Consider the following 12,517-nt stretch of genomic DNA (forward strand, 5'->3'; position numbering starts at 1 on the left):
CTCTCTGCATATCAGCAAATACAAACTATCCAACATGTTCTCCCTCCTGCAATACATCTATCTCAAACTACGTGCTATCCTCATCCGCACCATTCTCGACTTCACCCTCGGCCGCCCCAAAGCAACCCCCGACGAGATCCTCCAGATTCCCTCCCGCGATCCGATCCGCACCATTAAAGCCCACATCTACCATTCATCTTCATCTTCACCATCATCCAAAACACCCATCCTCTTCAACTTCCACGGCAGCGGCTTCGTCCTCCGCCACCACGGCTCAGACGACGAATACTGTCGCTACATCACCAAGAACACACCCTACACCGTCTTCGACATCCAATACCGTCTCGCACCCGAATACCCCTTCCCCGCGGCCTTCCACGATGTCGAAGATACCGTGACCTGGGCACTCTCTCAACCAGAGCGCTTCGATCTCTCCCGTCTCGCGCTCTCGGGGTTCAGCGCCGGTGCTAATCTCTCGCTCGCTGTGTCGTCATCGTCGACGGCTCTCCCCCGTGATGCGATAGCAACTACGATGGCTTTCTACTCGCCCACTGAGCTGGCGGAGGATCCGGCGGTTAAGGTCGCGCCGGATACCTCGGGGAAGGTGATTCCGGCTGGTGTGTCGCGGTTTTTTCATCAGTGTTTGATTCCGAGGGGGGTTGATGGGCGGGATCCGAGGATTTCGCCGTTGTATGCGGACCCGGGCTCGTTTCCGAGGAATGTTTTAATTGTTACCGGGTCGCAGGATCCGTTTGCGATTGAGGCGGAGGCGGTGGCTGAGAAGATTAGGCTGGCTAATGTGCAGTTGAAGGGTGAGAGACGTGTCGTTTGTCAGAGGATGGAGGAGTGTCCGCATGCTTGGGATAAGCATGCTATACCTGGAAGTGTGCAGGAAAGGGCCAAGTTTGATGCTTATAACCTAGCTGTGGAGATGTTGAAAAGGTAGAGATAGAAAGAGTATATCATAGAAACATGGCCGAAAATCATTCAAGTACACATAGATACATAGGTAATATTCAAAGCTGTTCATACCTTCAAACCGGTTTGATATAACATCGTGAATATAGGAAAACAAATGCTATGCAACAACGCAGACAGGAAGAAGAACAAGATGGAATTGTCTTTTTTCTTTTTACTTTTTACCTCGCTCAGAATCTCGAGTAGCGCTGCTTGGCCCGGTAGGCGGTCCATCCCACGTAGCCGCCGCCAATGGCAGCGAAGAACAAAACAACCTTGAACAAGAACCATGTCCAGCTTCCCTTCTGCTTCTTCACCATCGAGGCCTTGTTGCGCCCCCGACCACCAGTACCGGCCGAAGATCCCTTGGAGCTGCTGCCGCCGCTGCTTCCAATACTGTACAAGTTGTGGGTCTTGAGGGAGATGATGTCGTGGTTGTCAGTCACCTCACCGGTGTGAGCGGAGAGACCGAGGTATGCAACAGATGGGATGGCAATGTTGGTTTCCGGGTGGGTCAAAGTGAAGCAATTCTGCCAGCTGTCCTCGGACTTGTACTGGAGATCCAGGGTCAAGGATTTGTCGTGGAAGTAAGTCAAACGAGCCTTAGTAGGGATCGAAGCGCCGCGCAAACCACGAGCCTAGTCGATTAATTAGTTCATACCCAATGCTTGGAAATGTTTTTTTCAACTTACAGAGCAGCCAGCCAATTCATTAGCCTTGCCATCATGGGCCTGGTCATAGGTGGTCTGACCGTCGCCCATCATAGCCATGACGTAAGGGAAAGACGTTCCGGGGCGGTTGTTCTTGTACGTATCGAAGAAAATACCAAGACCCTCGAAGTTATCCGTCGAACCAAATACAGGGCCCTGAGTGGCGCGCTGTTTGGTAAGCCACAAGGCGAATCCATCACCGTGCAAGTTACCTTCACCGTGGAACTTGAATTCGAGTTCGATCTATACAACCATGAGAATCGCGAATGAATATTTTTCAGAAGAGCGTGGAAAAAAACCAACCTCCCAGTTTGTCGCGGTGAGCGGTACTCGAGAGAAGATCCATCCCTGCTGCGATGGCTGGTCGGACGTAAGACGGACGTATCTATTCACTGGTCAGCCGAGGTCCAACACTCAATACACACATATTCAAAAGGGGGATATGTACTTGTCGGCCCGCACTATGGTATCTCCACCAAAATCGAACCAGCGGCTTTGGAAGTCCGAATCCAGATAGGGCTGTCACAATTGTCAATGGCTGTTTCACAGGGCTGATTTCGAGCTGGCAGGGAGGGGACCCACCGAGTCAAGGGTGTGAGTTCGGAGCTATATATTCATTGTCAGCACGTCGCTTTCCTATAAAACTATCCTGAGTGGAATATGGCTCTTCATACCGGAATGCTCTTGACATTCTCGTCGCCATCGTAAGCGTTGGCCACGGGGAGAGTCGCGAGACCGAGGAGGCCAAGTAGAGACGAAAGCCGCGGGAGCAGCATTGTGACAAGCAAGGAATAAGACGGCTAATCAACGGCGATAAGAATGATGGTGAAAAAGACAACAGATACGAAGAGACGAAGGATCGACTGTAGCTGGCGAAATGGCGTGTAGAAGCTTATATGGGCAATATGGCGGGATTTGTGTTCGAAGTGTCACCGGGACATCAGCACCTTACAAGCTTTAACCTCTCAGAAGAGAGAAAACCAAGAAGGGCAATTCAAACGGACAGCTGTATCAGAAGGAAGAAGAGAAAAATAAAAAGAAAAAAGAAAGAGTGAATAAGATCAAGGTGGCAGTGATTATTGGCAAGAAACAAGCGTGGAATGGGTTGGCTTGGATCGACTTGCATCCCGGCTGTAAACATCCAAGTGTCCACATCGCCGCGGTGGCGCAGGCGGGCGGTCTTTTCTGCGCCTCAGCCACACTCCGGCCCCAGCTCCGACGATTCAAGAATTAAGAAACCTTTTCATCTTCATCGATCTTCTGCCAACTAACGACACCATTGGACATCCTTGTTAACTAACGACCTACATACTCCTTCCATCAACCTAATCCACCACATACACACACAATGGCTCTCTTCGGTTCCAGCTCCAGCGGTTCTTCCTCCCCCGAGGAAGTCAAGACCACCATCGTCAAGCAGCTTCAACAAGAGTCGGCCATGGCCAATGCCCGTGCCCTGATCTCTGTACGTTAATGCTAATCTTCAGCATCACTTATGCACCCTATGCCAAAAAGTTGCATATTCTCTAATTGCTTCGCAACAACAGAAAGTCAACGAGCACTGCTTCGAACACTGCATTCCCAACCCCGGCGAGTCCATCTCCGCCAACGAAAGCACCTGCCTGTCCAGCTGCATGGAGAAGTACATCTCCCTGTGGAACACCACCAGCCGCACCTACATCTCCCGCGTCGGCAAGGAGAGCAAGAAACTCGGCGGTGAAAACACCATTGCCATGAATTCGATGGCTACCGGATCGGATTAAGTGAATCGAATCGGATCGAATAGAATCGCATTGAGCTGAATATGGAATAACTACGCTATGCTGTATTTGTTGGAAGTTGAGAATGAGGAAGGTTATTTTTCTTTGTCTTTTGGTTCGAATGGGATGGAATGGATGGATGGATTCTCGTACGGGCGTTTCTTTTGCCGGAGAACTTGTCATGATCAATAAATGTACGATATGGGCGGATACAGAACAGACCTGGTAGATTTATCTATTCTACATTTCAGGAAAAGAAATACTGGGAGTATAGAGAGGGGATTTACTGCTAGAGTAGGCAGACAGGCTAATCATACCACTTTGTATATTTGACGAATGATCCATTTGTGCTGGATGGCAGTTTCAACTTTGCTAGTAGATTCGAAAATATGTACATTAAAACAGATCCGAAAGTAGGTTCAATCAATATCGAGAATAACCAACGAATCCGAGTACGCTTTAGTAAACGACAGCCGCCAAAATGAAAGTGAAGAATATCAGAAAGTTGCTGCACATGATGGATAGATAGGTCTTTGATATCAAAATGAACGGCCATGATCAACAAAGGCCAACCACGATGAATAGACCAAAACAGACATCGCAAAGACCGCCAATCTACGTGAAAAGGCAAGTCAATCCAATGCAAGCAGCAGAAGTTCTCAGTCAAGTCCTCTTGGATTCTTTAGATTGATTTCCCATAAAATTTGCATGCACCAACCGACCAGCGCAAAACACCAGAAAATACCATGAGCGCGATTTTTGATTATAGACACTGATGCACCTTCACCAGGTATGCAAAATCACTTCGGTGTGGGCCCCGACTTAGATATAGTCAGAAGATCGAGTCGCTGGGCGACCATAGAGATAGAGACATGGGGAAGTATGATTGGATTTAAATGTTTAATGTGAGGTTCAGTCGGAAGAAACTGGGTAAGGTAGGTTTATTGCGCTTGACTTGCTGCGGTTGCCTTGCTCCTCAGGCAACCCTTCGTGCAGTGGCATCATCATCACATCATCAGTCATACAGCAAGCGCCTAGAAGTCAGGGAAGAGGTGGCCATGGCTGCAGTAGAAAACGGTGGTTAGCAAGATAGTACAATAAAACAAGGCAAACAAGGGAATACGCACGCATCTTCACCATCAAAGCCATAGTGTTCAGTTTCTTCAGGGTATCGATCATATTGGCTAGCGTCTCCCTGGCCACCCCTGATTGGTGGCACATAGGGAGCATCAATGTCCTTCCTGGCAAGTCGATCCCAGGTGACCTCTGCAAACCATGGGTGGCTCTTGACATCGTCTGAGCCACCATGCAAGTTACCCAGGCGTTTAGTGAGATCTGCTGTGATAAGCTGTGACAGCAGGTCAACAGCATCTGGGTGGAGATACGGAGGGTACTTTATTCTTCCTCGCAGGATGTTCTCGTAGATCTTGACTGGGGAACCGCTGTCCCAGAACGGTGTGAAGCCACACAACATTTCAAAAATCAGAATCCCCAGCGACCACCTTGATTTCTGTCAGTTGAGCCATAAGTAGCTTGGAGAAACCGTTCTTACCAATCTACGGATTTGTTATAACCCTTCGACGAGACAACCTCTGGGGCCAGGTAATCGGGCGTTCCGCAAAGAGTCCAGGTGATATCGGGAACCTCCTTGGCGAATCCAAAATCGGTGATCTTCAAATGGCCGTGTCTGTCTAGTAGCAAGTTTTCCGGCTTGAGATCACGGTAGATGATCTGCTGAGAGTGTAGATAGTCCAACGCCAAAGTCACTTCGGCTGCGTAGAATTTTGCGACGGGGTTGGGAAAGCGCTTATCGACCACGTCAGTACTTCATGATAGCGAAGAGTGCGGTGCGACACTCACTTGAGACTTGCGGAGCAAGCTAAACAGCTCTCCTCCCTCCACAAAGTCCATGACCATGTACAGATTCCGCGAATCCTGCCATGTACCCCACAGCGTGATGAGGAATGGGTGTCGAACGCGATTGAGCATCCGTCGCTCGTCGTTCGTGTGTTCAATCTGCTTCATCTTGACGACCTGCGCTTTCTTCAACACCTTGATCGCGTAGAAACGGTGGTTGTGCTTCGATTGCACGAGGTGCACTCGGCCAAAACTGCCCGTGCCAAGTGTGCGCTGGAGGGCGAAATCTTCCAGGGTGTACTTCCCCTTGGTCGTTCGGGCACTGGCCTGCGCCGCCTGCTGCTGACCACCAGCATTTCCGGCTTGCGAGTTCTCATGCTGGGGCGCATTTATGATATTATGTATACTGGCGGCATTCTGGTGGCCAGAGCTGTTGTGGGCCGGCGACGCAGCGGATTGCATGGAGGCGACCTCGTTGGATCTATTGGTACCCGAAGACCGATCTTGCTGGTTTTTGACCGACGACTCCTCCGGCTGGGCGGGATTGTTGTTCGCAGTCGTGGGAGTAGTCGTGTTGGTGGCGGCGGGGTGGTCGGCCGCGTTGGGTGACGTCTGTGTTTCGGCGGGAGGTGACGAACCTTGAAGCTCTTTGGAGAGGGTCTGCGAATCCTTTGTTCGCCGTTTTTTCAACAGACCTCCTAAGCTAGGCATCGAGAATGGAGGTAAGGTGGTTAGGTGGACAAATTGCTTTGCAATACACACAGACCATCAACGGGAGTGTGTGTGGACAAGAGAGCGAGAAAAATTATACACAAGCCGCTCCCCTCTTTCAACTGAGGGGAAGAGATTCCTGGAAATCGTAGATGGTTCTCCGGCGCGGATACAACGGACGCCCCGAAGCCACCGACGAAGCAAGACCCAAACCTCAATTGGAGAAGAGAGGTCAAAGGGCCTGACGGGGGTGGGAGGGAGTTGGAGGAGGGATTCGAGAGCGAACAGAGATGAGCGAAACCCAGAGAGCAAGTGGATTAAGAGAATCCAGAGCGAAAAGAAGAGAAAGAGAGGAAGACTGGGAGAGAAGAAGCTAAGAGGAAGATGGGGGGGAGAGGCCAAGATGGGTGGATGAGCGGGGTTGGAAGAGGTGAAGAAGAGCAGCGAGAGTGAATCCAAGGCGGTCGAGCGTCCCACTTAACTGCAACAAAGTCACCAAAGATGACGATGATGTCGAATAAATAATAATATAATATGCTGGTAATATGTAAAGAGACGAGAGGGCCTTCCCCCGCACAGTTTGGGATTAAATTAATCTCGCTACAATACGTGATAATATAAGAGGACAGCGACAGACTCTCCAGACGCTTCCGGAATACTGCAGGCCAGATGATGCGACCATGTCGGACACTTCGGACAGACCCAAGATGGAAACGATTATTAGTTTGCAAACCAACTGGGAGACAGAGTTCCAAGCATGACGACAGGATACAGGCTGATCAAAGGCTGTACCCTGGGTCGAGGCGGAATGAATCACCACTCTGCCGGTTTTCCAGATGCACCAGATGGATCAGATCGGGCATGCTGACGGTCGTGATAGATGCAGATAGATTCAGATATCCCCAGTGAATCCAATTCCATCCATCCATCGTCTTTCGCGTACAGTAATCCTCGTCCATCCTCGAATTCAATTGTGACTTCATCGTGTGGATCGCCCCGCTTCGGGCTTTTTCCTTCTCGTGCACAAACCAGCGGCAGTGGTCAGAGTCATCATGTCATACCCGAGATATATGGAACCCTATGTCGATAGACTGGGAATAATCCGGATGTTGTTGGTTGGGGTTGGATGAAACTTGAAGCTGTGGTGTTGAGGTCGAATCAGTCATGTGATTGTATCCATGGCTTCATCTGCCATTTCACATTTGAAACAACGCAAACAATATCCAAACATCTTCAAACAGCATTAATTCGTATCAGGCACAAAAGGAGATAACCAGTTTCAGTGTCAAACACCATGTCTGAGATGATTGTGGCTGTGATGGTGAGACTAAATCCGTGTCATTCGATGGCATCGGCAATATACAGTGGTTATAGATGCTACAAGACTCATAGCATGAATATCAGTCTATATCAGAGATATAGAATGTGTCATATTAGAGTGGATTGTCACTATGCAACCTCCTTGCAGACGATGTGTATTTATAGACAGCTGCAGATGTCATATTGATAGACTGGATTGCCAATATATTGATAAACAGCATCCACTATTGCCTAGATATGCTAAGCGACTAGTTCACGCCATCTGGAATAGCAATTACGCCTTGGCTCTCATTGACAAAACATCCGAATAGCATCCACCTAAGAGATGACCATCTGCAATATTGCAGAAACATCTGAACACTGATACAAAGTACAATAAACATGTCTGAATATAAAACCCAAGTTCAAGATGTGAGTCATCTCCATCCATCCACTATACACATCCTATATACTAACAAAACAGCCTCATCTTCGACTCTTAATCACCTATCCACATTCAAACTCGACACTTGTGACACAGATTCTTCAGAACTTGCCTCAATGCACAGTAACCAGTACTCCAGCTGCATACAAATTGACCAACCCAGTCTTCTTGATCCAAGACCCAGTCTGTGTCTTTGCCAACTGGAAGAGTCATGGATACGATGATCTGGGTGCTTTCATCGTCTGCTATAAAGAATTCCATCAGATGATTAAGGATACTTCTGCTTCCAAGATTATTGTCTATGAACAACTCATCCCCGACACCAAAGGGACTATCGCCAGTCTATATGATCACTGGGGCATTCAACCCCCCCAACACCATATTCACTACACCAACAACAACCCACTCGAGAACGATACATCCCACATGCATCTCTCCACTCTTGAAATAGAACAGATCGAAAACCAACTCGGCACTCTCTACCTCAAATCATGCAGCCCATACCTATCCACCATTCGATCCGCTCTATCATCCAAAACCTGGTTCGGGTTCGACCTCGACGACACACTGCATGAATTCCGCAAAGCGTCTTCCCACGCATCCTCCTCCGTCTTTGAGGCAATCCACCAAGAATCCAATATCAGCATCGATACCCTTAAAGCAACCTACGCCGATATCCTCCGTTCCAAGACCGCGAGTGCCTTTTCCGACGGACGAACCTCAACAGAGTATCGCAGAGAACGATTCTCCTGTCTCCTCCAAATACATAACCTACACACCACAGAAGAACGACTATTCCGTCTTCTATCCATATATCAAGCATCCCTCCAAACGGCCCTAACACGCAAACCACACGCCTTCACTCTCCTCGAAAAGATAAAAGCCCTCAATAAGAACGTAATAGTCGTAACAGAAGGTCCGCAAGACTCACAAGAATGGACTGTGGAGCAACTCGGACTACGCCCGTACATTGACATCATCGTTACAACGAATGAGGTTGGAAAGGCCAAGGTTGATGGTCTGTTTTCTGTTGTGTTGGAGAAGTACCATATCTCGGCGCGAGATATCGTCTATGTTGGTGATAACGCTGTGCGTGATATTCTTCCTGCTCAGGAGGTGGGTATACTAGCTGTGCTTTATGATGAGAAGCGTGATTGTCGGTTTGATGATCCTGGAGTGTTTCGTGTTAATTCGTTGGGAAAACTGGTAGGTTTGATAGAGTAGTTTTCTCATCAGTTAGTGACATATAGTAACTTGTTACCATGGAAATAGAAGATAGAACATAACATAGTACTATAGGGTTTAGGTATCACTAGTATACCATCATGTTTTCCTATATCATATTGATAGTGTATATTGTTGTTAACATGGTAAAAGTGAATAGTAAAATGGGGAAATATATATCGGACTCCCAGTTCATGTACACTTCACTATTCTTTTTAGAATTAGTGGTGGTGAATACAGGAACTATTCATTTACTAAAAGTGCAAGGAAGATCGATCATAGAGATGTTCAATTCAAAATTTTACGGCACATACAAGTCAACCATCAGACTCTGTGCGACTACCAACCAAAGGCTAGTAAATTAATATAATAATGAGAACAATCCCATCAAAACACCGAGACCTAGATCCGATAATGGGCCATGTTCTTCTTGATCTCATCGACAATCTCAACCGCTTCAAGAGGATTCCGTGCCTCAAAATCATACCGCTTCTGTTCGTTGGCATCGTTGCCACGGAGGACCACGACGCGGAAGCTCTTGGGGTGTCGTCGACTCACTTTGCATCCAACAACGTCGTTGAAATTGATCGAGCGCGTCTTCGCGTCTGAGCCTGCCTTGGTGGTGTCCCCAGGCATAATGTGCATGTAGTCATTGTCAAAGGTCAGAATCTTATGGTTGGACGCAGTAAAAGACATGGATTGTTTGCGGAATACGTGATAACGCCGGTAATATCCTCCAATAAGATCCTGTTTCTGGGTGAGCGGGGAAAGAACCTGTTGCTGGCTTTTCTTGCCCTTCTTGGTCGTGGCGCCGCTGGTGGCGTTGTTGTTGCCGTCGATTTGAAGAGGTGCATTGGGTGATGAGCTGCCAGGAGATCCGGTCAATGTCAATGGACCTGCGCCAAATCGCCGGCGCACGAGGTCTAGCTCCGTGATGTTCTTAAGAGCTTCCACCATGCGATCCAATGGCGCAATTGTATTAGATCCCATCACCTTTAGCAGGTAATTGCCCTTGTCCAAGCCCCATCGTTTGCACACCGTGTCCAAAATCTCTGCAATATAGCTATCGGTGGATGTGTTTATGGTCATAACATGGGTAGAAGCCTCCAAATTGATGAACCGGATCTTGAGGGTCTTTGAGACTCCCATGCGGGGCGTGGCATGAGAAGTGGGCACCGCTGGCCGATCGGCTGGGGTGAGGGTACTATCATTCAAAGCGGATGAGAATGGCTGTCCAAGAATCGGGTTCAGTCGCGTAGTTGCAGCCTTAGTCGGCTGAGCCTGCTGGTGTGTCGGGACAGTGGGCGTCGTGGCCTGATCGCCGCTCTCCTCCGCAGTAAGATCGTGACTGAATTGTGGGAACTGGCGCTCGTTCTCCTCGAATTCTGATTGAGAGGCTTCCACCAGAGCAAATTCGTCATACGGTTTACCCCTCGACCGCCCTCTGGCGCCAGCAGCTCTGTTATTGTTCGAAGTGAAATCAGTAATAGTCGACGTGCGTCCCAGAGCTGGAAAATCATATTCCACTTCGCCATCCTCTACCATCCTAAGGGTCCACCTGTTGACTGTCAACTTGCTGCGCTCAATGGCCGGCTCACAGCGCTCTTCGGAGTATTTCCAGAGGGCAAGCCCAATGGCCTCAACAACAATGACCGGGGCCGGCTGCTCTGCAAGTTTAGATTCTCGAGCAAGCGGCAGGTCTAATGGCTCTTCAGGATCGGAAGAGAAAGGCACGTAAAGTTTGATGTTCAAGGCATCACCCAACCCTTCACCGGAGAGCACTGCAAATTTCTCAACCGGGTTGGTCGGCACTTTCTTGCGCGCATTCAGCGCTGTCGAAAGTAAACTAATAGGCTGTACCGTGCTAATGGGCCTAGGAGGAGGCAAGTCTTGTAACTCTGGTGCTGGCGTTTTGGGTTTCCTCGGGGATGCAGATTGAGAGCCTGTTCCATTTGGCAACTTATGCATCAGCGCCATTGGCGATGAAGAGTCCAGGCTGCCGGTAATACCGACGACACCTTCAAGAAGCGAGCCAGATCCTGCCGTGGCATCGAACTCGGAAGAGATCGCTGATCCCACAGACTCAGCGCCAGAGTCTTCACCGTGCCCATTAATATCCCTAACGCTGATAGATTCGGCCGTACCCCCAGCTCCATGATGTCTTTTCCCGGGATGATGGATGATTTGATCTTGACCTGAAAACTGGATCTGTCGGCTCTTGTAGGAGGTATCCATTTCATTGTCAGATGACAAGTCGCTACTGGTCGTTGTGTCGCGTCGCGGACGCTGATGATGATGATGACTCCCCGAGACAGCAGTCCCCAGGGATCCTGTACGATAGTGACTATTCGCCTTCGAATGATGCGAAGGAGCTGTGACCATAACTTCCGGTCTTTCCTGGCGATCGGTTGCGCGTATTGGCGAGGACCCGGATCTAATCCGTATGGGCAGCTTGGGGAATTTCATCTTGTTGCTGCATAATGTAAGAATGCGGAAATTTAACCACAAAAAGATGAAGAAAGGTATTTGGACGTAAAACAAGTTTCATATACGTATATCACTGACCTTGAAGCGGCTTCCCCATCATCGTCACTTTCGTCACTCAGATCACTGCTATCGTCCTCATCCACCTCTGCTGGTCTGTGATCTTCATGGTGTTGGCGGTCTCTCCGGCGTGTCTTTTTCGTACCCCGTCCGTTGTGCCTGCGCCCAATAACATCTGTGTTGCTTTTGCCAGTAACCATGCCCCCTTCTTCGTCTTCTCCCTCGTACCCGAGTCTAGATCTCCTAGCTTCATTCGCGTCTCTTGAGGCACCAAGGCGATAATATTCAGACGACACCGCAGCGGTGGTAGGAATGGGCGGGGAGTAAGTGCGCTTAATGTGGGCTGCGGCAGTTTGCGTATTGATATTCGTAGAGGGCGAAGACCAGCCGGCCGCGCGAAAGCCGGGGGTGTTAAGGACGGAATTGTTGACATTGATGAGACGGTCGCCTATCCCATCTTTGATCGTGGATAGATAAGATGTACGTAGCTGCCATATTGCAAAACTAGAAGCCATTAATTTCTTGATCCATCTCGTGGAGGCTTTCAGAAGGGGAAGAGAGGGGTAAGCCGGCGGAGGTGCTTAATCTGACGTACTCTTCGTTGTGAAGGAGAGACATTTTCAGACGACTGTAATGGATGGTTCAGGAAGGAATAGAATGATGAATGTCCTTGATAATCATAGAACAGTACTCAGTTGGGGTTGGGAAGAAGCGCTGTGCTGTCAATAGTTGAATAGCATCGTCGCGGTCCGCAGGTAGAATGAATAGATGCGCCGAGGGGTTCCAACGCGATCGATAACAAAAAAGGAGTGCTTCAGTCTCAAACAGGGCCAGCCCGACAAAGAAAAAAAGAATGTAAAAGTAAGAACTGTGAGAGAAAAGTGGCCCAACTGCACCGCACCGCTGGTTGAGGGGGAGGATGGAAGACGAGGTGAGGCCGACGGCGGGCAGGAGATCGTCCGAGTCGATCAGCCAAGCCACACCGAAACAGAACGATCGATGCGATTTCA

The 12,517-nt window shown here is 49.1% G+C and overlaps 6 protein-coding genes across 6 annotated transcripts; 3 read left to right on the plus strand and 3 right to left on the minus strand.

Moving 5' to 3' along the window:
• Positions 1 to 34: 34 nt before the first annotated feature.
• Positions 35 to 946, plus strand: ASPWEDRAFT_175632 (uncharacterized protein; the record flags this gene model as incomplete). Its single annotated transcript, XM_040831391.1, has 1 exon — positions 35 to 946. One exon carries the CDS (start codon positions 35 to 37, stop codon positions 944 to 946), a length of 912 nt encoding a protein of 303 aa, XP_040686028.1.
• A 101-nt stretch (positions 947 to 1,047) lies between these two features.
• Positions 1,048 to 2,605, minus strand: ASPWEDRAFT_660033 (legume-like lectin family protein). The gene is made up of 6 exons (XM_040838831.1): positions 2,342 to 2,605; positions 2,250 to 2,273; positions 2,116 to 2,186; positions 1,971 to 2,052; positions 1,650 to 1,910; positions 1,048 to 1,595 (listed from the first exon to the last, which is right to left on the minus strand). Exons 1-6 carry the CDS (start codon positions 2,441 to 2,443, stop codon positions 1,149 to 1,151), a joined length of 987 nt encoding a protein of 328 aa, XP_040686029.1. The 5' UTR covers positions 2,444 to 2,605; the 3' UTR covers positions 1,048 to 1,148.
• Positions 2,606 to 3,015: 410 nt separating this feature from the next.
• Positions 3,016 to 3,418, plus strand: tim13 (protein translocase subunit TIM13; the record flags this gene model as incomplete). Its single annotated transcript, XM_040839533.1, has 2 exons — positions 3,016 to 3,132; positions 3,215 to 3,418. Coding segments are annotated over 2 exons (321 nt in total), but the record flags the coding sequence as incomplete, so codon positions are not given.
• Positions 3,419 to 4,035: 617 nt separating this feature from the next.
• Positions 4,036 to 6,329, minus strand: pkaC (cAMP-dependent protein kinase catalytic subunit pkaC). Its single transcript, XM_040838830.1, has 4 exons — positions 5,288 to 6,329; positions 4,980 to 5,233; positions 4,555 to 4,929; positions 4,036 to 4,489 (listed from the first exon to the last, which is right to left on the minus strand). Exons 1-4 carry the CDS (start codon positions 5,993 to 5,995, stop codon positions 4,462 to 4,464), a joined length of 1,365 nt encoding a protein of 454 aa, XP_040686031.1. The 5' UTR covers positions 5,996 to 6,329; the 3' UTR covers positions 4,036 to 4,461.
• Positions 6,330 to 7,877: 1,548 nt separating this feature from the next.
• On the plus strand, positions 7,878 to 8,963 carry ASPWEDRAFT_161818 (HAD family hydrolase; the record flags this gene model as incomplete). The annotated part of the gene is made up of 1 exon (XM_040829818.1): positions 7,878 to 8,963. The coding sequence occupies exon 1, from the start codon at positions 8,004 to 8,006 to the stop codon at positions 8,961 to 8,963; it is 960 nt and encodes a 319-aa protein (XP_040686032.1). The 5' UTR covers positions 7,878 to 8,003.
• Positions 8,964 to 9,062: 99 nt separating this feature from the next.
• Positions 9,063 to 12,435, minus strand: ASPWEDRAFT_44450 (Sin1 family protein). Its single transcript, XM_040836266.1, has 3 exons — positions 12,103 to 12,435; positions 11,529 to 12,011; positions 9,063 to 11,436 (listed from the first exon to the last, which is right to left on the minus strand). Exons 1-3 carry the CDS (start codon positions 12,123 to 12,125, stop codon positions 9,366 to 9,368), a joined length of 2,577 nt encoding a protein of 858 aa, XP_040686033.1. The 5' UTR covers positions 12,126 to 12,435; the 3' UTR covers positions 9,063 to 9,365.
• Positions 12,436 to 12,517: the final 82 nt, after the last annotated feature.

Source organism: Aspergillus wentii (genome assembly GCF_001890725.1).
Source record: "Aspergillus wentii DTO 134E9 unplaced genomic scaffold ASPWEscaffold_7, whole genome shotgun sequence".
NCBI lineage: Eukaryota > Fungi > Ascomycota > Eurotiomycetes > Eurotiales > Aspergillaceae > Aspergillus > Aspergillus wentii.

Bases quoted from the DNA above. Each gene is read 5' to 3' on its own strand.
- ASPWEDRAFT_660033 (XM_040838831.1), bottom strand. From the start codon at position 2,443: ATGCTGCTCCCGCGGCTTTCGTCTCTACTTGGCCTCCTCGGTCTCGCG. The intron at 2,053-2,115 runs GTACATATCCCC...ACCAGTGAATAG, and splicing joins ACCATAGTGCGGGCCGACAA to ATACGTCCGTCTTACGTCCG. The intron at 1,911-1,970 runs GTTGGTTTTTTT...ATGGTTGTATAG, and splicing joins TCACCGCGACAAACTGGGAG to ATCGAACTCGAATTCAAGTT.
- pkaC (XM_040838830.1), bottom strand. From the start codon at position 5,995: ATGCCTAGCTTAGGAGGTCTGTTGAAAAAACGGCGAACAAAGGATTCG. The intron at 4,930-4,979 runs GTAAGAACGGTT...ACAGAAATCAAG, and splicing joins TATAACAAATCCGTAGATTG to GTGGTCGCTGGGGATTCTGA. The intron at 4,490-4,554 runs GTGCGTATTCCC...TTTCTACTGCAG, and splicing joins GGCTTTGATGGTGAAGATGC to CCATGGCCACCTCTTCCCTG.
- ASPWEDRAFT_44450 (XM_040836266.1), bottom strand. From the start codon at position 12,125: ATGTCTCTCCTTCACAACGAAGA. The intron at 12,012-12,102 runs GTACGTCAGATT...AATGGCTTCTAG, and splicing joins TCTCTCCTTCACAACGAAGA to TTTTGCAATATGGCAGCTAC. The intron at 11,437-11,528 runs GTCAGTGATATA...TACATTATGCAG, and splicing joins GATGGGGAAGCCGCTTCAAG to CAACAAGATGAAATTCCCCA.